The following is a 21,440-nucleotide window of genomic DNA, read 5'->3' as shown; positions in this document are numbered from 1 at the left end:
TTGCTATAGTCGGATTATTTGGAATCTCGGGACTTGGCACAATTTACAGGTACTTGAGGGTATCTTTTGAAGAAGAGCACTAGGTCTGCCTAGCTTCGCCTCATCTCAGTAAGAAGGTATGAGCTTGGTCTGTCTTCTGTGCAATGAAACTCATTATTGCTTTACCATAAATTATTGGATCCACCGATGAGTTCCATGTACGATGACCTGAATTATACCATACAGACAGCCTCAAGACACTGATATAACATTGGTTTACTCAAAACTATGACCAAATCATTCTTCTCTTACGTGGCCGTCTCCAAGGAAGACTTAATGCCAACCCAACAAAAATTAGATTGTGGGAATACAATTGGACAGAGACTAAGACCACGCTAGGCACCCACTTGCTTTATCGTGACCTGGCCGCCATGAGAAAAGGCACACTTTTCTTCCAATTTACATGATTACACTTCCTAGTGCAGATTTAGGACGATTGTGATATTGTGCCTAAATCTCTAGCCCATTGGAGAAATTAAAGAAATTCGGAATAAAGAAAAAAGTAATGCCCCATCTTATAGTTTCTACAAGTTGGAACATAGGACTTGGAAGCATTTGTTGCAGAATGCACCGGAACGTTCAAATTCCAATACAAACATTTCACCCTTTTACATGAGGTTTATGCTTACAACTTCGAGTCCCTGTCGCATAGGAAATTTGTCATCATTATCCTTAGCAGGGGTGAGATTAATGAAGGACAGTTTAATGTAATAATTGATATGAGGATGTGTGTTTATCAACGTAAATATGAAATGTGGTGTATTCCTTTTTTCCCCTTCCATAATTGACGTAAGATGTGTAATTTATTTATGAAAGAAGTACCATTAAAAAAAATAAAAATAAAATTAAAATAAAAAATATGGGTTCAAGACATTGCTAATTGTCATTTGCTAACAAGGCGCCATTCTTGTTTTGGGAAATTAAAAAAATAAAAAACACTCATACAAGTATTGATACACAGGCATAATCATGCACATACCAATCCATTCACTGGTGGAATTCAATATGAATCATGTTCGTAGACAGGAGAGTTGTCATTTCCCCTGTCCTAGGCTGAGACAGAAAGTGGCGAGTGTGGGTCCCTGTTCAGACACATGACCCAATAGTCTAAAACCCTGTATATCCCAAACTAGAATTCCACAAATAGTAGAACAAAAAACCAAGGAATAACAGTAACTCTTAAGAACACGATTTAAACTGTAAGCCAGAACATGAGAACAACTGAGATTCTCGAATATATCATTATCAGAAAGGGTCAGGTGATAAAATACCATATACCTGCCCCGAGGAAGCTCTTCAGGCATTTGCCCACAAAGACAATTAGCCTCCAAGCTTTTTAAACTATTTCTTACGTTAAATTAATTCCTCTTAGAATAAAGAATAACAGTAATGGCACTGTGGTAAGTAGGTTTACTAAAGCCATCAGAAAGTGGCCAAGTCAGCATTAGAGCCTAGTCAATGGAGACAAATGTCCGCGACTGACAATCACCTTAAGTCACTAAGCAGGGCTCCTGGGCTGTTGGGGAAAATAATATATAGTGCACATGAAGCTCTGAAAGACCTAGAAACGAGAAACGCGTCACATGCTTGCTTGACAAGTCACAGACAATTATCCAATAAGTCGATGCCTGAACATTGAGCATCAGTGGGAGCAAGATGAACCCTTCGGAGCACATATCCTACTTGAGCTTTGTAAAGTGGCAATTGGCAGAACAATGCTGTTTATCTCGTTTACATTATGCGGTGCACAAACTAATAATTCAACAACAATTAATCTGCTAACTTTCTTTTAAATGTAATCAATTCTGTAAATTCAAGTGCCTATTGTTTGCCTAGTTACACTTTCTGTGCATTCACAAAACTAAAGACTAATTCGGCTAGTGTGGCTATTTTTGTTTACAGGTGCAAACATTACTCAATTGTTGGCCACAATGAAAACCATACAGGAAACGGGGGAACCCACAGAGCTTTACAGAAAAAGCTTAATCCTCAAAAATCCAGGTCAGGTCAGTCCACGCAGCCAATGTTAAAGCCTTGTGAGCCAGCCATGAATTCTTTGACGTGAAAATTGGATCCCTTCAAGCTGCCATACAAGTAATATTGGGTCCGTGGCCACGGAAATCCACACAACAACAGGTGAGGCCAAGTTCCGACCAAGCGTGGGTGGGGAATGGAGATGGCTTGAGCCCGAAGCTGCAGAAGGAAACTACGGCCCCACTGTCATAGTACATCCAATAAATGTGGAGCAAAACAATCACCACTGCTCACTGGCATCTCTTCTATATAAGGATTCATGAATAACCGAAAAAGTGTTATACTGATGTGGTAGAGGTTAGATGTTAGCTACCAGCTCTCCAGGGAGATGGCTCCTGCTTGCTGCAAGATCTCCTATATCCAAGGGGTGCTTATAGTGCCTTCAAATCAAATCATTATTTCAAGCCATGATTCAAGTTCCATTGAATCATGGATTGAAATGATTTTGCTTTAGCTGAGCGGGGGGCCGGGGGTGGACCTTGTCTTCGATGCACGTTCATCTTGAATTATTAGATGGGGGTGGGAGGGACATTTTGGCAATGCTTCAGCGCCACCTACAAGCCAAAACTATTGCATTGGAGTACAGTTATCAGGAAGATGGAAGCGTGGAGGGACAGACACCGCTTGCAGGTGGTTGGTTATTTGCCCACTATTTGACTGCCCATGGCCGTGCTACTACCTATGGCCATTTCTGCCCATTACCTGTACGACACGAAGCGATAGGTTCGATCTCCGGGTTCGCACTTATAAACCTCTGGGTATTAAGCACGTTAACCTATCATATCACATATCAGCTATGTCAAAGAGTAACATCAAACGGACAGTATTATTTCTAAGCTGTCTGCTGAGTGTGTAATATATCATTTGACTTGTATACAAGGCATATGGCCCACCTAAAATTTGCTGATTCCGACAGGTTTTCCATGTGCAAGAACATGATCTGATTGCTTATGAGCAGCTGTAATTAGGCTGTGCCCATGGCACACCATTATTACATTTTACTGAGTGAATGCATTATTTATATCCAACCATGTATTAAGTGACCATTACTTTAGGTCTCACTAAATAAGCTGTAGCAAATGAAATGTCAAACTGTCTTATTCACGCATTACCTTGGTTATATGAATATACTTGGTAATTATAGGTCCAACATTTTTGTTAGCGACTGGTAAGAAAATCCACAGCATTCATTATCGAAAGAGAATTATTCATTTGTAACCAGGGGTTGTTACTGTGCTAACAGGGACATTTGCACACTGCCAGCTTTCAAAAAGTAAATACTGAACAGTCTTGATTATTTCAGAATTTAATGCAAATGTATTTTCTGTGTGCTCCACTCCTAGTGTGTCTAACCCCATGCACACCTTTCTTTTGAGTGGCCACCTTGCATTTCCCTTAACCTTTTCTGAAATATTTACATTGACTTTATTTTCAGTTTGCCCTGTTTTAGAGACTGGAATGAGGGGCTGTACAATTGGTTTGCAGACAGAGGCAAATCAAAATGTTTCCTTGCAGGCCCATCACAACCGTTTAACTCTCCTGACATAGCAGGAAGCAGGACTCACAGATCTATCAAGTTTCCTGTGGCCATGCATAAGAAGGCCATCCTAGGATCCAAAGATAAAAAGCAGGACTTTATGGACTTTGCATGCATGGCTACTTGAAACTCGAGGGCTCTGAAATCACACAAGTATCAGCACAATAATGCGAAAAGGGGCTCTTTGGCAATTAGGTGGCACTTTAAGCACTGCTAGACACTGACACTAAGAGAGGGATGAATAGGGTTTACATGCATTCTTTAGGTATTGTTTGGATTTTGATCCACCCAATGACCAGCCAGGACACACGACCATTCTCAACCACTACCTGCACCTCCCTATTTAAGACACCCTCACCCAGGATCTCGAAACAATCTTTTGTAAAGTAATGGTGTATTTGCAACTATAAACCAACTCCTGGTGCAATAAAACCAGGTTTGCCTTCAAGCATGTCATTTATACTCAATATGCGATTCCTTTCATCAGTTCCTTGCACTGAAGCAAATGGCAGAACTGGCTGAGCAAATAAATTACCTCTTGCATAGGAACTTGCCAGGCACTGTAATAATAAACTGAAGAGTTACCATTTGCCAGCTGTTGCTATCGTATGGCTTGATATGCCAGTGCCTGGAAAATGACTTTCCCATGCCTATATAAAAGTCAAAACATTATGTGAATGTCTATGATCAGCTGCTTATCAACCAGGGTAGATTGGGGGTTTTGAGGCCGGGAAGAGAGGCAACTTGCTGGCATACGGGTTCCACTGCGTGGAAACGATTGAAAAAAAACAATTACAAAAAAATTACAATTTGGAGCAATCACCAACTCTGCAAGAGCCACCAGGTAGCGTTCTGCAAGTCCCAGCATCTCATCCCCCCCCATTTCCAGGGTGAAAAATCCTTCACATTTGTCTGTTTCGAGACATGGCCTGCTAATGGGCTTCGGTTGATTTAATTACGCCAGCCTCCTTCCCACACGTATTCTGGGGCACTTGTACCTGCTGATGTTCAGAGCGGTCATGAACAGGACAAAATGCAAACGATTATCAGTGTCCCAGCATCTTCACATAGCCCCTTGCAGCTACGTTTGCAACAAATGTATGTGGTTTAAAGCTTGTGTGTTAAGGAAATTGGCATTGTGGTAGGACCCAACTGAAAGACGCTGTCAAATCAGTGTCTGCTTCCAAAATAATTAAAGTGACTAATACAATAAAGTTCTCTTTTATCCATGAGGTCTACAAGCTTGAAGTGCAAAACAGAGTTTGCCTTTATATGGACAGTCCAACGTTGTTAACATCATGCATAACACTAGGCTGCAAGTTTGTGACAAAATGCCCATTCCTAGGAGACCTCCATTTTGCGGGTAGCCATAGAGAGAAGGGTGTATCTGCATCTTTTACTCCCTCAAAATAGGCAAATACTCCAAAAGAATTCAAAACTAGGGAGTAAAAACACTCCTAAAGTAGCCCGTCACCCTGCTTTCATCCACACAGCTCCATGGATGCGTTTGGATCGGTAGTACAAGTAGTGCCACAGGAAGAAACTACTATTATTACTGCCTAACCTGAAAAGTTAAAAACTTCTTTTAATGTGTATGAATAACGTGGTGCAAAGAAATAGCGCGGAGTCGGCAGCAGAGTCTTTTAAGGATTGCCCGAGAAGGTTCGCTTTTGCTGCAGACTTTGTTTCATTAAGAGCTTTTTTTATTTTAGTCCTGTTTCTATTACCACTACCAGTCCTTTCAAAATACTAGTCGGCTGCAGTCTTTTGGCTCTGCCCGTGCTTTCACGATGATTACAGCGATGACTACAGCAATACTACTATGTACTAACCCCCCCTCTGACCACAGCCCACAAAGGGCACCGTACCCTACCACCCCCTGCCGCTTGTCTCCGGTCGCTGTGATTGAGCGACACTTATAGCACCTTTCCCCAAGCCCTCCCGCTCCTCCGTCTCCCCACCTCAACCCCCGTTTCTCAAGGCCTCACCCCCGGCCGCGTCCCTCATCAGCAGGTCCTTCAAACTACCTACACTCCTGCCGACTCATCTGCTGGATCCATCAATAGGACCGAAGACACTGCTGACACGCCCTCGCCCCCCTGCTCTGCCTTCGGGCGAGTGCTGCGCTTCAGCAGGCGCTACTGTACCTGCCGCCCAGCTCCTCCTGCTGTCGCAGCCAACTGCCTTCCCCCCCGGCTCTCCCCTCACCCCCGCTCTCTGCGGCGCCTTCGTGAAGAGCTCTTACCACGATCCTGATCACTGCATCTCTGTTGGCTGACACCGACCCAGTTTGCCTCTCTTCGCTGCGACAGCATTGTCGGAACGGTACCTGTCTCAAAGGCGGTCCCTTACAGTGCCGGCTGCTTCCTTTCGCCCACATAGTCTTAGGAAAACTCCTCCCTGTTTTCGGATCATATGGGTGACCAACAAAGCAACAGCCTGCCCTTGCTGCTCCGCCTCGAGACACTTGACACGAGATTGCCATGACCTGGCACTCGACCTACACTCTCCCCCTGATACTTCTTCAGTTGCGCCAGAACCCCATCACGAGACTGGAAGCGCATGAACTTGAGCTCTCGCCAGCACTAACAACAAAGTGCATTGTCCCATAAGATCGATCACCTTGCGCCGGAAAAATAAATAGGAGACCGAAAGGGTTCTTCCCTTGGATCCCCCTAGTCATCTGAACTGCGTGCAGCTATACGACAACCCAGCAGAAGACTGAAAGGGTACGATCCCTCGAACTACCCAACATTGACAACAAAGTGCACCATCTTCCCAAACCCTTTGACTATATGCTGGAAAGTTTGTCAGGAGACCGAAAGGGTTCGACCCTTGGATCCAGCCAACACATCTTCTTCCAACCTGAGGAGAAAAGGTAAATCTGTGTGTGCATCCACAGTCTGCAGCTGCTCTATAGTTTGCCTGGACCAGATCAACGAAGATCGCCCTTCCATACCCTGTCAAACCACCCAAGCAACCTCGTCTACTAGGTGTCTCATTCCGTCCCGCAACCACCATACTAAGGGGCGCCTGAGATCGTAAAGTGGCACAGACACCGTGAACTGACCTCTGGAACACCGGAAAAGATCCAGCACATTGTTGTCTGTACAACGCTAAAAACCAACACTACTAATCTAATCCGCCATACTTTTGTTAGAAATGTCCACAAGTCGCCTCACCAAACATTCTACCCTACGAACTACTCTAGGTGCTGCCGCCACGTCACAATTGGACTCTTCACAACTAACAATGGAACAATCGCTGCTGAGACCGAACAAAAAGGTGCTGTTGAACATCCTACACATAAGCGCAAGCTTATCCTACCCAATCCCCAAGTTGTCAACACTTTAATAGACCCATCTACTTCCACACTCCAACAGCAGAGAAGAACTTTCAATTTGAATCTGCACAAACAACTTCTTCTGGCCCACGCCGGCCGCATTCTGAGGAGAAATGCATCAATTCAAAGTACACAGAAGCACAGATTCACGCCTCCACAAAATCAACCCAGCAAAATGAGCCTCATCCTCATACAAACCAACCAACCCCTCATACTGATCGAACATCTTTGACTACGTGTGCTCAACTTGGTCCCGACTCAGATAACCCAAAGAACATTCAGTCGACCTCTCGAGCCTCCGAAAAGACAGCAGCAACTCAAAACCACACTGCCACCCAGGAAACCACCATATCCAATCATACCGATCCCAGCATGTAAGCACCGGGAAAAGACAGACCAATTGCTTCAGGAAGCCAACAAAAAGAAACCATACCCAACAACAGTTCTCACCAGATACCAAGCTCAGCAATTTCTATAACAAAGAAAGAAAAGGCAAGGCTAGCAAAATTATCCTGGCTACAAACCGACAACTCTCAAAATTTCCTAACCGTTGGAACCTAACCAACCATAGAAGCAGCCAAGGTCGCAAGACTCTCTATGGACATCACTGAAATAGAATCAATCATGACAAATGTGGATAAAAGAAAGGAACTATTTGGCACTCTAACCGGCAAGCAACAGCCGAATCTAACCTCAACTCCATTTACAAAGCCACAAAGCCATCAGATGCCCCTACAGTCGCACATCAAAACGGAGCAACAAAAGTCCATTCCTGTGACACAACCGTTGGTGACTCATTTCACCTACGACTCAGATGAATCCTATCATACTCTGGATAGAATGAACGAAAAGCAACAATTTCCACCGCCTCCTAATTCTTCACAAAACAAAAAGACAAACACAACACCGGAAGACTTTGTCTCTGATGACCACAACAATCCGAGGATTCCCACTACCATGCAGGATTTGCAAAACATGCTCATCTCAGTATTGTCGCAATCAATGACACCCTTCCTTAAAGTTCAAGAAAACATGAAAGACAATATTCGTGATCAAGCCACCCTATTAGCTATGATACACGCCAAACAAATCTACACAGAAAACTTCATCACCACCATTGAAACTCGTCTGAATACAGAAGCAGAACAATGAAACCATTGGCAGCAAAGATTGTCTGAAATTGCAAGAGGTGATAGACAAGAAAAATCCCAGTTAACATCTGAAGTACTCTCTCTCCTGAAAGCGCATCACCAACATCAAATATTATTACATCCTAATCAACCCATACCAGCCCCTCTGATCCCGCACCTAGCGCAAGAATTGACAACACCGATTTTACCCATCCGACACTGCCCTCCAAAAGAAACCATTGAAAACTTCTCCATTGTCCAACCAACAACTCAACAACTCACCTCCTCGACTAAGAACACCACAGATACATACCAGATCTTCTCACAAGGGAAGAAAGTTCCTGACAACACATTGAAAAAACAGAAGAAGCAGCAAACAGGATCAAGAGCATTCCTACGCACTGAAAACCTCCGAAATTCCCAAGGCTTCTTTGAAAGAAAACCCACAAACTTTGCTTGCCTCAGGCTACAAACCAAATCAACAAACCCAAGCGAAATCAACTCCTTTAAGGAATACGGCGTCTCCATTACCTCAAGATACTACACCAATCGCTGAAGATCTCCTAAATCTAACAACCACAAAGATCCACCAATAGCAGACATCGCCACCTGCACAGTCTACAACCGCCTCAAGCTTCATAATCAGACTAATACTGTTCCAAACTTCCCCCTTCGCACTAGACAACTATGAAGAAATCTCAGATGCAACTTTGGGTGATGTAACAATGGACCCAACAGTTTCCGCAACTTACGAACAAATCTCAACTGACACACTGGAGTCTACAACCTGCAGTCACAAGGAGGATAGCTACACCTTTCTTTCTTTCATTAATCCTTTATAGCAAAAACAACCTCATGCAATTTGCATTTAAAACATCTTTATCAGACCAGACCCACTAATCCTTAACAGAACAAACGTCTTACGACTCTTTCGTGCCATACCGCAGCTAGCCCGCATCGCCACATGAGATATCAACTTGGTAACCTTCAAAGATGACCTTCACCTAGATAAAATCTGAATAGAGCTACGGGATCCTACCAACCTAGACCTGATATTATCCATGCGCACTCAACTTAGAAAACTCGGTTTCAATTGTTGGTCTATTTCAGACAGTACCACAACTACTACACGAAATCCCAGACTAATCAGATCCGAAAGTTATCCCTCGTTACCTCAACCTGGAAACCCAATATCCAGCTCTTACAGCACCTCGAGATACCAACCTACATCGGTCTCCAATCAGATTCAAGCACAACAACTTGAACAGTGTAGTAGATCTGAGCAACCATTCAGAAGGAACTATGACACAAAAACCCCATATGCAGAAACCTTGTATCCAGATAACTCTACAACCACCAGTTCATAACCACTAACCAAAGCAGATGCCACATGGTCATTATGTTCGTGGAATACCAGAGGAAACTCCCATCTCTTCACCAATCTCTCACATGAATTCGATAATTATCAAATCATTTGTTTTTTAATAAACTTGGCTCAGCGCAACACCTGCTTGCGACGGATTCTTAACTTTTCTCAACCCAGCAATAGTAAAAAACCAAGGAAGGCCGGTGTCCGGTCTCCTCACCTTGATTAAGATCAATCCACAATGGACTGTATCAAATACTGAAAATATCAACTGTTGGACACAAATCACAACAATAACTACAGTATCACATTCATCGACCCAGGGGAACCCACCTTTCAAAAAAGATGGATCTGTAATCGCAATACTAAACCTATACTGGAATCCAGCCACAATTGTCCCCATCCACAAGCAAGGCGCCTGAGATGATCTAGCGAACTTCCGTCCCATCGCTCTACTCGACCCTCTGGGAAAACTATTCGCGGCAATCCTCCTAAAAGATCTGACCACATGGGCAACAGATACTGGCAGGTTCTCTGCCAGACAAACCGGCTTCACCCCCAACGTGGGAACCAAGATCAATTTGATACTGATAAATCTAATCAAACACGAGGCCATCAAAAACCACACCACCATACACACTGCCTTCATAGACCTGCATATGGCATTTGATGCCATAACAAGAGAAAAACTTTGGTTCAAACTGAAAGCATGGAAATGCCCAGCAAACATCCTGGAGCCAATCAAACTCGTATACTGAAACATCAATTAAGGTCAGATTATCTAAAGAAGGTGCAACCACCAACTCCATCTACACGGAAAACTGCCTAAAGTAAGGATGCCCACTTGCGGCAACCCTATATAACCTTTTCACTGCTGACATTGAAGAGCATATACTCAGCACTCTAATGCACTAAAGATCAATTCCATCCCAGTTCCAATCATTGCCTACGCCGATGATATCATCCTCCTTGACAAGACCAGATCAGGATTACAAACGACCTTGACATCATTAAGCAGATACATGATCTTAAACGAACTGGCTATTAACATCACAAAAACCAAGACAATGGCGCTAGCCAAAATTTCATTAAAAAAAAAAAACGGGCTACCTTCATTCTTGATGGAAAACTCCTGGAAATCGTCATCACCTTCAACCTTGGTGTTCCGATAAACCAGTCTAAATCAGAAGAACAATGGCTAGACAAAAATCAAACAGAAATCACAAGCACTAGCACGACAAGGATGCTTGTTACACCGCAAATATGGAAATTTTTCCTTTAAACCCATCATAGCCTACTACAGACAAATATTCATCCCTATCATCACCTACGGCACAGAAACAATGCTTAATGCAAGGTCAATAAACTGGATGAAGTACGAGGCAATCTTCGGGCGCAAAATTCTACATTTGCGGCTGTCATACCCGATGCCAAGAATAAGATACAAGATGGCAACCCAATCAATGGCCTCCACCGTACTCTGGAAGCGACTGGATATATTTCGGAAAATTGACTGACCAGAAAACGCCAGCCATACAAATCCTGAGGCTCCACCTGAACACCTTTAACAACACAGTGCTCCAAGAATGGAAACAGAATCTACTGGAAGAGGTGGTTAATGAGGACATATCAGAAGAACTTCTAACTCTGCGTCCCCAACAAGCAAGCAAAAAAATCGAACTCCAACGCAACGACTGGATAAAAATTATTCAAATCAAAAACACTTCAATCTCCAATGTGCTATAGACACTTGAACAATCCATGAACTACCCAACTACCTCTCACTGTTCCCAGACCCAATCATCAGAACAACGTTCCTGAGAATAGGCGAAACAAATGGGCACAGAGGAAAGATGGGCTGCGCTACTCAGTGGCCCAAACAATAAATACACGTACACAATTACTTATTTCTCCAAGCCGTCTTGGAACTTAACAAGAGAACTATCTGAGACACATCTATTCTAGATCCTTCAAATGTATTCTCTGACAAATGAAAAAGTTTATAATTAAACTACAACATTAAAAAAAATATATATGTATTTTAAAACATTTCTGTTATACAGGTAAAACATGTTTACTCATGTACTCACAATGGGAATGGGACTTTTTTGTTTTGTTTTTAAAAAGGGAGTAGAAGAAATGTGTTTCACTACCAACTTTTTTTTATTTTCAGTTTGCCCTGTTTTAGAGACAGGAGTGAGGGGCTGGATCATTTGTTTGCAAACGTTACAACTCATTGATGTGCAAATGTGCCCAACAAGAAATGCATACATTTGTCAAACGAACACTACAAGGAGATGGTTGTCCCCACTCTTGAAATCAAGACCTTTACAACATTGGCAATCTGACGTTTACCAATGGCATGTTTTTAGGCACATAAAGGTGAATTTAAAAATATGGTTGTGTAAAATTATGTCAGGGGAAAGGCAATTTCTAGGAACTGCAAGCAACATGATGTGTAACGGGGCAATGCAGTCCTACATTGAGACACTGTAGGATTTCATTTGGGCATTGGGATGGTGAAAGGTGGGCAGGGAAGGCACATACTAAGACAGGCATTGTGTTTTCTTTGGGCACTAGCAGCATGAAAACATGTTTTACAGTGGCATCGCTGACATTGATATTTTAGTTCTATCGCGCTCATACAAAAGTGTTTCAGAGCGCGACAAGGCAAGGGAAAGGGGAACAGGGGAGAACAAAAACAACAATCTTACTAGACCCAGTGACATTGAGAACGTGCAAGTGCAGGGTAGAGGGAGAAGGGGGAGAAGTGCATGGAAGGGGGAACAAAAGGGGAGTGCGGAGCGAGAAGGAAAAAACAAAATAAAATATATAAAAAGGCAACAAACAATGGGAGTGCAGCCAGCAAGTGGCAAGTACTGGGTTTATGGCAGCAGGCCGGGTAGGTCAAAGTGCAGGAAGAAAAGGGGAGGGCTGTATGGGTACAGATACAGACCCCAGTGCAGGGGATGGCCCGGAGGCAGTGCGTGAGGGTGGCAAGATGAGCAGGTACCTGGGCCCGGAGGACAGAGGGTGGCCAGGTGCATGGTGCCAAGGGAGAGTAGAATCAACAGGGGAGAGGAGAGGAGAAGGCAGAAGCAAAGAGGAAGGTTTTGGGGTGCTTCCGGAACCGGAGATGGTTCTCCTCAAGTTTTAGAGTGGGAGGGAGGCTGTTCCAGAGGGAGGCACCAGCCGAAGAGAGATCTACCCCCAGCTCGTTTGTTTGAGAAACGACTGACCCTGAGGGACTTAGAGGAGCGGAGTGGTCGAGATGGGAGGTATTTGCAGAGGGATAGCTGAAGGTATGTTGGACCCAGGCCCCAGAAAGCCTTGTGGACAATGCAGAGGGTTTTGAATTTAATGCTTGCATCCACTGGGAGCCAATGGAGAGATTTCAGAGCTGGAGAGATAAGATCCCAGGGCTTGTGGCCAAGGACAAGTCTCGCAGTCCTGTTCTGGATAAGTTGTAAAGGGCGGTGAGAAGAGGCAGGTAGATAAAGAAAGAGGATGTTGCAATAGTCCAACTTAGAGAGAACCAGAGCTTGGGAGACAGTGAGCTTCTGGGGGAATGAGAGGAAAGGAAGAATACCTCTGAAGAGGTGCAGTAGGAAGTTTGACTTTTTTGATATATCAGATATGTGGGCGGAGAAGTAGAGTGTGGAATCAAAGGTGACACCAAGGTTCTTGGCCTCACAGGTGGGGATAGGAGGAGGGCCAAGGGAGGCCGGCCAGAGAGTGAGGGGAAAGGAAGGTGATGGTGTGCCAATGAGGAGGATCTCTGTCTTGCTGGCATTAAGACAAAGATCGTTGGCGGAACACCAATCTTGAATGGCAGTTAGGAAATCAGTGACGATGAGAGGTGGAGGAGGTGGCAGAGGGCAGCCTGAAAATGAGTTGAGTGTCGTCTGCGTAGCACTGGAAGTTTGAGCAGAAAACGGCAATGCAGCAGGCGAGAGTTGCCAGGTATTGGTTGAAAAGCCAGGGCGAGAGGTGGGGAACACCACAGTGGGAGAGCAAGATAGATGATAGGAAGGACCCAAGTTGGACCTGGCAGGGTCGATCAGAGAGGAAAGAAGTCAGCCAAGCTAGGGCCTGATCGGTGATGCCCAAGTTATCCTGGAGACAGTTGAGCAGGATGGTATGGTTGACCGTGTCGAAGGCAGAGGAGAGATCGAGTAGGATGAGAACAGAGGGAATGCTAGTCAAGGTTGAAAAGCAGATCTTCACGGATGTTCAGGAGAGCAGTTTCCGTGCTTCTGCCAGATCTGAAGCCAGACTGATGGTCATGGAGACCGCCAACAGAATCAGAATGAAGGTTTAGCTGAGAGATGGCCAGCTTTTCAAGGAGTTTGCCTAAGAAGGGGGTAATAGAAATTGGGCGATAGTTGGCTGGACAAGAGGGATCTGCTGTGGGTTTCTTGAGGCGAGGATGCACGCAGGCGTGCTTAAGAGGGGAGGGGAAGGATCCTGAGGCAAAGGAGCGGTTGCAGAAGTCGGCAAGGGCCGGAGCGAGGGCATCAATGTGGTCCTTGAGAGTTTTAGAGGAACAGGGATGAGCCTGTTTTGACGAGGCTTTTATATATCTGACTTGTCTAGAGACCTCATCAGGGGAGAAGAGAGGAAAGGAAGAGAAGGAGGGTGGGGGGTGGCTGGAGGAGGGTTAGTGAGTACCGACGGAGAGGGGAGAGGAGAGGGAGTGGAGGAGAGTGTGGACAGGATGTCCTGGGTTTTTGAGATAAAGTGTGAGGCCAGGGCATTGCAAAGAGCTTGAGAGGCAAGGGGAGGGGTAGAGACTGCAGCAGGGTTGGCCAGCTCCTTACATATTTTAAAAAGAGTTCGGCCGAGCTGTTAGATGCCGCAGAGACACTGGCTTGAATGTGGACTCTCTTCTTGGTACGGACAGAGAGACGGTATTGCCTTTGGAGTAGGCGACAGGCCAGTTTGTCAGAGGATGAGCAGGAATCCCTCCATTTTCTCAAAGCCGCCCTACACCTACGTTTAAGTGTAGATAGGTCAGAGTCATACCAGGAATTGCACTTGGCTTTGGACTTCAGGCGGATCCTCAAGACAGGGGCAAGAACATCAAGAGTATCAGAAATAGAAGAATAGAGAGAAGACAGGGCTGTGTCAGCCAGAGGAAGAGGGGGTGGGGAGAAGGTGGACGCAAAAGCCTCGACTGACACAGGCTTCATGGGCCGGATGTCCAGGAAGGTAGGTGGGAGTGTTGGGGTAGGCTTGGGAGAGAGAGAGAGAGAGAGAGAGAGAGAGAGAGAGAGAGAGAGAGAGAGAGAGAGAGAGAGAGAGAGAGAGAGAGAGAGAGAGAGAGAGAGAGAGAGAGAGAGAGAGAGAGAGAGAGAGAGAGAGAGAGAGAGAGAGAGAGAGAGAGAGAGAGAGAGAGAGAGAGAGAGAAAGAGAGAAAGAGAGAGAGAAAGAGAGAGAGAAAGAGAGAAAGAAAGAGAGAGAGAAAGAGAGAGAGAAAGAGAAAAAGAAAGAGAAAGAGAAAGAAAGAGAGAAAGAGAAAAAGAAAGAGAAAGAGAAAGAAAAAGAAAGAAAGAAAGAAAGAAAGAAAGAAAGAAAGAAAGAAAGAAAGAAAGAAAGAAAGAAAGAAAGAAAGAAAGAAAGAAAGAAAGAAAGAAAGAAAGAAAGAAAGAAAGAAAGAAGGAAAGAGAGGCTAGAGGAGATCAAGACATCAAGTGTGTGCCCTGCAGAGTGTGTTGGGCCAGAGGGGAGGATAGAGAGGGAGAGGGAATCGCAGAGGTCGCGAAAGAGCAAAGTTGAGGGACAGGGAGACTCAAAGTGAATGTTGAGGTCACCAAGGAGGAGGAGTTGAGTGGTTGAGGCCAGGAGAGGTCAGCCCATTCAGAGAGAAAAGAGGTGATTTGACCAGGGGGCCGGTAGAGATTGGCAACAGTAAGAGAGTGGCTAGGAGAGATTGAGAGCCTGCAGACGAGGCATTTGAAAGAGGAGTAGATCTGAGTGGGAATTATAGTGGCAGGAATCCACTCAAGAAAGATCAAGACTACACCCCCTCCAGGGCAAGTGGATCTGGGTGCGGAGAAGATCTTGTAGCCATCAGGGAGGAGTGTCAAAGCTTGTGACAGAGCTGGTTGTGAACCATGTCTCTGTAAGACCAAGGACGTCAAGGTCAAGTTTTTCAAGGAGGTGGCAGATGTCAGGGGAGTGTTTGACAGCAGAGCGAGAGTTGAGAGTGGCAAGATGAAGAAGGTTGCCGGCCTTAAAGACCTTCCGGGGAGGGGTACAAATCAGAAGTATGCCCTGCTGAGTTGTGGAGGTAGCCAGAAGATGGGCAGAGGAGGGAAGAGTGGGCAAGATAGCCAAGGAATGAGAAGAGGGGACAGCCGGAGAAAAAAGGAAGTTGATGAGGCGAGGGAAACACCTATCGAAGAGGAGGAGATTGGCCTGGGGACCTTGGACAATGACAGTGCCATTAAGGATGACTCTGGAGGAGTCAAAAGAAGCCATGAGGACTTCCCAGCGAGTTCACCATTTATGGGAGAGGAGGACACAGGACACAGCACAGAGATCATATGGGGGGTCCATAGATCCGGCGAAGGAACAACAAAGAGGATGTCGGTGAGGGTCTGTCTGGAAGAGGTGCTGGTATAGGTATCAGCAATAGGGAGATCAGGGTTCGAGGCCAAGATATCCTTTTTAAACTTCTTCTTTCCAGACTTAGTGAGAAAGGAAGGATAGTTGATAGAGAAGCAGTTGGAATAGATGGGAGAAACAGACCGCGCCATGAGTATGAAGAGAGGCAGCGGGAGGAGTAAGCAAGTGCAGCGGTATGGAACAGTCACTGGGTTAGCAGGATTACAATCAATGGGCAAAGTTAAATGCAAAAATACACCCATGTACTGTTGAGGCCATCCTCATTGCTTTCTTTGGACACAACCAGCATGAAAGTAAGACAGAACTCATGATCCGTTTTGCGCAAAACCTGCCTGAAAGAGGGTCAGTACCAGCGTATGTTGTTGAGCTAGGCCTCATATTTTTTAAATTGGGAACATCCGGCAACACCACGCTGCAAGAGGCTCCTTCTCACTGTTGGTGATCTTGCATATATTAAAGAGTGCTTTGTGTGCTGCCCTGCAGAACAGTTAGTAAATTCTACACTGTGCCCTCATTTTTCTTAAAATGTACCCACGAAATGCATGATTTTAACCCATTATTTAAAATATATATCTCTCATGGAAAGCATCCCGAAAGTTTGATTGGGATTAGTGCGGGTGCGTCTGCTCAGGCCAAGTCCAGGAAAATGTTTAAAGCCCTCCACTTTAAAAATTCACCATCTGCAACCACTCTAGACTGCAGTGCTGTTGTCAGAGTGGAGCATGGAAGCCCATTTAGACGGCTGGTTAGGTATTTCTCCCTTATTTGACCACACACATTGGGCAAATCAGACCCCCCCCAGTCAAGAAATATATATTTACAAACACCTAGGACTTTTTCCATAGTCATCCCCCCCATTCGCGACAATCCCATCTGTGGCGTGCATATTTATTTATTCATTTATAATGCGCTTCAAACCAGCAAGTGGTTTACAGGTACGGGATCGGGATTCAAACCTGTGCTGCACCGCATTATCTTGCTTTCAAGACGAACGCCTTGTCCCAGAGCTATCCTTCCTCCCAAACATCGAGGTGTAGGCATTAGTTCAACACAAAAGTAATATTCTTGAACATGACGATATTGTTGTGCATCTTAAAAAAGTGGGAATGCATACTGAAGACACATCAGTGTATATTGACACGTGATAACGGTGGCGAAGAAAAATAAAAAACAGCTTGGGAAAAAGGGTACCAAGATATAGGAGAAGGATCAGAATTTTATTTATAGCATTTATGCAACGCCCAGACCCTGGGGTATCACAGCGCTGGTGCACCAGAAAGAAGCTTGCATGACCTGAAAACCATTCAGGGAAAAATAAAAAACAGTTTTTTTTGTAGAAGAGGCAAGTTTTCAGATGTCTCTTGAAGGTGGTGTAGGAGTGCTCATTTCTGATACGTGATGGAAGAGAGTTCCAGAGGGAAGAAGCTGTGACAGTGAAACTAACATCAACAGCTCTGGACTTTTTGAAGCGAGGTGTGACAAGAGCGATGTTATTGGAGGAGGGTAGTGCTCTCGCACAATGGGATATTAGTGAACCATATATCCAAGAAGACGAGGGGATATATGTGTATGTACCATGGAAAATGTCTACATCAGTGGACTCAGGGCCACTAAAATACAATTAAGAAAAAATGTGGGGGAAATGTATGGACTTGTATTAGTCTCTGTTGTGTAGATAATCTTTGGGAGAGGGTTGGGGGGAATGTACACACTATATGATGTATGTACATAGTTACTGCTTATTCTATGATTCATAGCCCTTGTGTAATTAGTAATGTCTGGATCAATTTCGCTTGTTATTTTTAATTCTTAATAAAAAATAAAAATAAATAATACAGCGAAGTCTGGGTTGTCATTTTCAAATGGTGATTTTACTTATGTTCTGGCACGCAGATGGAAAAAAAGTGTCATGTGAACTCATGGGGCCATGGGGCACGCGATTTCATCACTCCGCTAATGATTTTTTTTGTTTTCTTACTCAAAACATCGGACGGGTTTTCGTGCAAACAATGTTGGCAAGTATGCAATAGCCATGATTCACATTCGTTGTTTGAAGGGGACCCGAGTTGCTCTTCCCACGCCAGCATGATGTTGCAGTCTGTTCTCTTGTGATGGAAAGGACCTCTACCACGCCCCTTTCCATGTACCCCCTTGATATATATGATATGATATGATATGGCATTTGTAACGCGCCTATACACAAGTGTTTCAAGGCGCGACGAGGCAGGGAGGGGGGAACAAGGGGAAGACAGACAACGATCCTACTAGGCCAGGTGTCATTCAGACCGCGCAAGTGCAGGGGTAGGGGGAAGGGAAAAGTGCAAGGGGGAGGGGGAGTGCAGTACAAATAAGTAGAATAGAAATAAAATAATAAATAAATAGGGCCAGCTGGTGGCAAGTGCAGACAAGTGCTGGGGGGGGGGGCTGTAGGGATACAGAGACAGTCCCGCAGTGCAGGGGTTGCCAGGGAGGCAGTGCAAGTGAAGAGTGACTGGGCCCAGGACCGAAGTCGGTGAGAGTGGCCCAGTTGCAGAATCAGTGCAGTTTAGGTGAAGAATTTAGCAGGGGAGAAGGAGAGAGAAAGCAGAAGCGAAGAGGAAGGTTTTGAGGTGCTTCCGGAACCGGAGATGGTTCTCCTCAAGTTTCAGGGAGACAGGAAGGCTGTTCCAGAGGGAGGCCCCTGCCGCGGAGAGAGATCTACCCCCAGCTCGTTGCTTCGAGAAGCGGCTGACCCTGAGGGAGTTGGAGACGGATGAGCGTAGGGCTCGGGAAGGAAGATATTTAGGAAGAGAGAGTTGAAGGTATTTAGGCCCCAGGCCCCAGAAGGCCTTGTGGACAATGCAGAGGGTTTTGAACTTAATCCTCGCAGCCACTGGGAGCCAGTGTAGAGATTTCAGTCCTGGAGAGATACGGTCCCTGGGCTTGAGGCCAAGGACAAGTCTCGCAGTTCTGTTCTGGATGAGTTGCAGAGGGCGGAGAGTGAAGGCAGGCAGATTAAGATGGAGGCTGTTACAGTAGTCCAGCTTCGAGAGAACCAGGGCTCGGGAGACAGTGAGCTTCTGGGGGAAGGAGAGGAAGGGAAGAATACCTCTGAGGAGGTGCAGCTGGTAATGTGACTTCTTAGAGACGTCAGATATATGAGGAGAGAAGGAGTGTGTGGAATCGAAGATGACCCCGAGGTTTTTTGCCTTGCAGGTAGGAGCAGGAAGAGGGCCAAGCGAGGCTGGCCAGAGAGCTGCAGGGAAGGAGGGAGTGGGTGTGCCGATGAGTAGGATCTCAGTGGATCCTTATTAGTGGAGATGGAGCGCCATTCATCCTACCTGCTCTCTGGGGTATTCATCTCAGTGGGCCAGGGGTGATCAGCTCTACCCGCCACAGTATGCATTGTAATGGGGGCAGAATGGGCTGTCCGCTCTCCGTACACTTTGTTTTGCAGAGCTCTGTCCCTCTTTAACATCCCGACCCAGCATCACCGCCAAACGATCCCAGGGCCATCACTCCCCCATGCCAGACCCCCTCTACACTGCCTGGCCTAGCACACCTTCTCCGATGCACTCACCGGACTCCAGCAGATCAGCGGGTCGGTGTCCGGATCTTCCACCAGAGTCCAGAGCTTAGCCAGGAAGGCGGGTACATTACTGCCACCCGCCCCGGGCAACTCCATGGTCTCCAGGGCCCCTGAGGGCCTGTCACCGCCTGGGACCTCTCCTGAGGGGGCGGGGCACTGGTACCTCTTCACAGGTGGGCTATTTCCTTTGCAAACTCCGTATTACACAGGCGAGTCCTCGGTTCCTGGACGAGTCACCTACCCCCAATGAATACTGGCCTGTGCCCACCTCACGTTGCCCGTTAAGCCCCTGGCACTGCCCCCTTCATTCCCAGTTACGCAGAGCACCGGGCCTGCTGCATGGCCGCCGCCATCTTGTGACGTCTTTTCTCCTCAACACAACACAGGCAGGCGCGGAGGGGGCGTGGCAGGAGGCTGCGCGCGCACCGCACGTCTGCGGCGCGTGCACTACAAGTCTTCCTCGCGCGGGCACGTCTGCGAAGCGCAGCTGTGCTCTCCGTTTGCTGCGCGCGCAGCGTGCTACTGCTACTTGGATACTACTAAAGCGAGAAGGCTCTGCTGGAACTGGGTGAATTGGTATTAGTAAACAATGCTTAACCGAGATTAAAGATCGTATAGTCTCAGCCAGTGTCGTCAATCATGAGGGCAGCATAAATAATGGAAAGGCATATTTTAAAAACAAAACTTGTTGGCCAATTTCGTCTTGAAGTTGGGAGAACAACACCTCTTTTATAGTACATATTCTATCTGGCGCTAGGAGTTCAATAATCCTATTTTCTCCTTCCGGTGGTGGCAATTACCAGCATGGGGTTTCAATTTTTTGTCAATTGAATATTATCCCATTCCTGACACCACATAGAAGGAAGACATGGTATGAACAAACACATATGATCACAGTTCAGGTGTTTATTGAACTTCAATGGGTTGGTTGAACGCCTATCTAATCCTAAATCTAAGGATGTAAGCAAGCTAAGACCATCAAATAATAATAACGCAGTCCTAGTGAAGTCCCTGTCAAATAAAAGGGCCTATACTAATAAACCTATTGCCAATCCTTACTTCTAAATACAAAAGGGTATGGGACAATTGTGTATGCAAAAATGAAAGTGTTTAAGAAATAATATGTCAGGACGGTTGAGCAGTTGGCTTCCCTTCCCCATGTTTTCAGCACTGGACAAGGTGGCACGTTCTCTTAACAGTCTCTTCCTGCAGAACAAATATCAAAGTTCCCCTCATCAGGATTTTCACGTGCATAAGAAGTATGCTATCGAAATGCAGCCATTGTCACATATCGCCCGTGGAAGCTATGGAGACAATGGGCGATTTGGAAGAAGGACTAAGAACACCAGTTCCACGCGCAGTGCGTTCTAGTCTTCCTTCAGTTGCAGCTTCATATAGCAGCTAATGAAGAGCAGCTCCCTTGCTTTGCTTACCCACAGTGAGTTTTGTGTTGTATCGTGTTATTCTATGTGGTGATGGTGCCCTGGCTTGCGCGTGAGATGTTAGAAAGTTTACGTTTGTTGGGATTGGAGCGTGGGGGTCGGTTGGGGAGTGCCGGGAGAAAGTGAGGAGAATGAGAGGAGAGCAGGGCGCCGGGTTCATAAATATATGTAAATAAACTTACTTTGGATTCCACACGGTGTCAGTTCCCGATACATCACTTGGCGACGAGGAGCCCGGCGCCACATGAACCCACTACTTCCCCACAAATATTTCCTAAAGTAATTTACAGCCCAAGTGCAGGCTAACAGCTCTTTCTCAATTACTGAGTATCTGCTCTCTGTGTCAGAAAT

General features: G+C 45.7%; 1 protein-coding gene across 3 annotated transcripts in view; it reads right to left on the bottom strand.

Annotated features, from left to right (window-relative positions):
* The window catches only part of HSF1 (heat shock transcription factor 1), a 1,218,386-nt gene extending 1,198,348 nt beyond the window's left edge, over positions 1 to 20,038 (bottom strand). Inside the window, exon 1 of one of the 3 annotated variants that reach the window (XM_069621903.1) lies at positions 19,639 to 20,038. Coding sequence is in view for 2 of the 3 variants with exons in the window: in XM_069621901.1 (XP_069478002.1) it covers positions 19,639 to 19,743 (105 nt within the window). In the remaining variant the exon portion in view is untranslated. The remainder of the gene's footprint in view (positions 1 to 19,638) is intronic. The other 2 variants (XM_069621901.1, XM_069621902.1) reach the window with 2 other exon arrangements.
* Positions 20,039 to 21,440: the final 1,402 nt, after the last annotated feature.

This window comes from Ambystoma mexicanum, chromosome 5q, assembly GCF_040938575.1.
Source record: "Ambystoma mexicanum isolate Mex_15411 chromosome 5q, UKY_AmexF1_1, whole genome shotgun sequence".
Lineage (NCBI taxonomy): Eukaryota > Metazoa > Chordata > Amphibia > Caudata > Ambystomatidae > Ambystoma > Ambystoma mexicanum.
The sequence above is the reverse complement of the archived record's forward strand: the minus strand, read 5'-3'. Positions and strand labels throughout refer to the sequence as shown.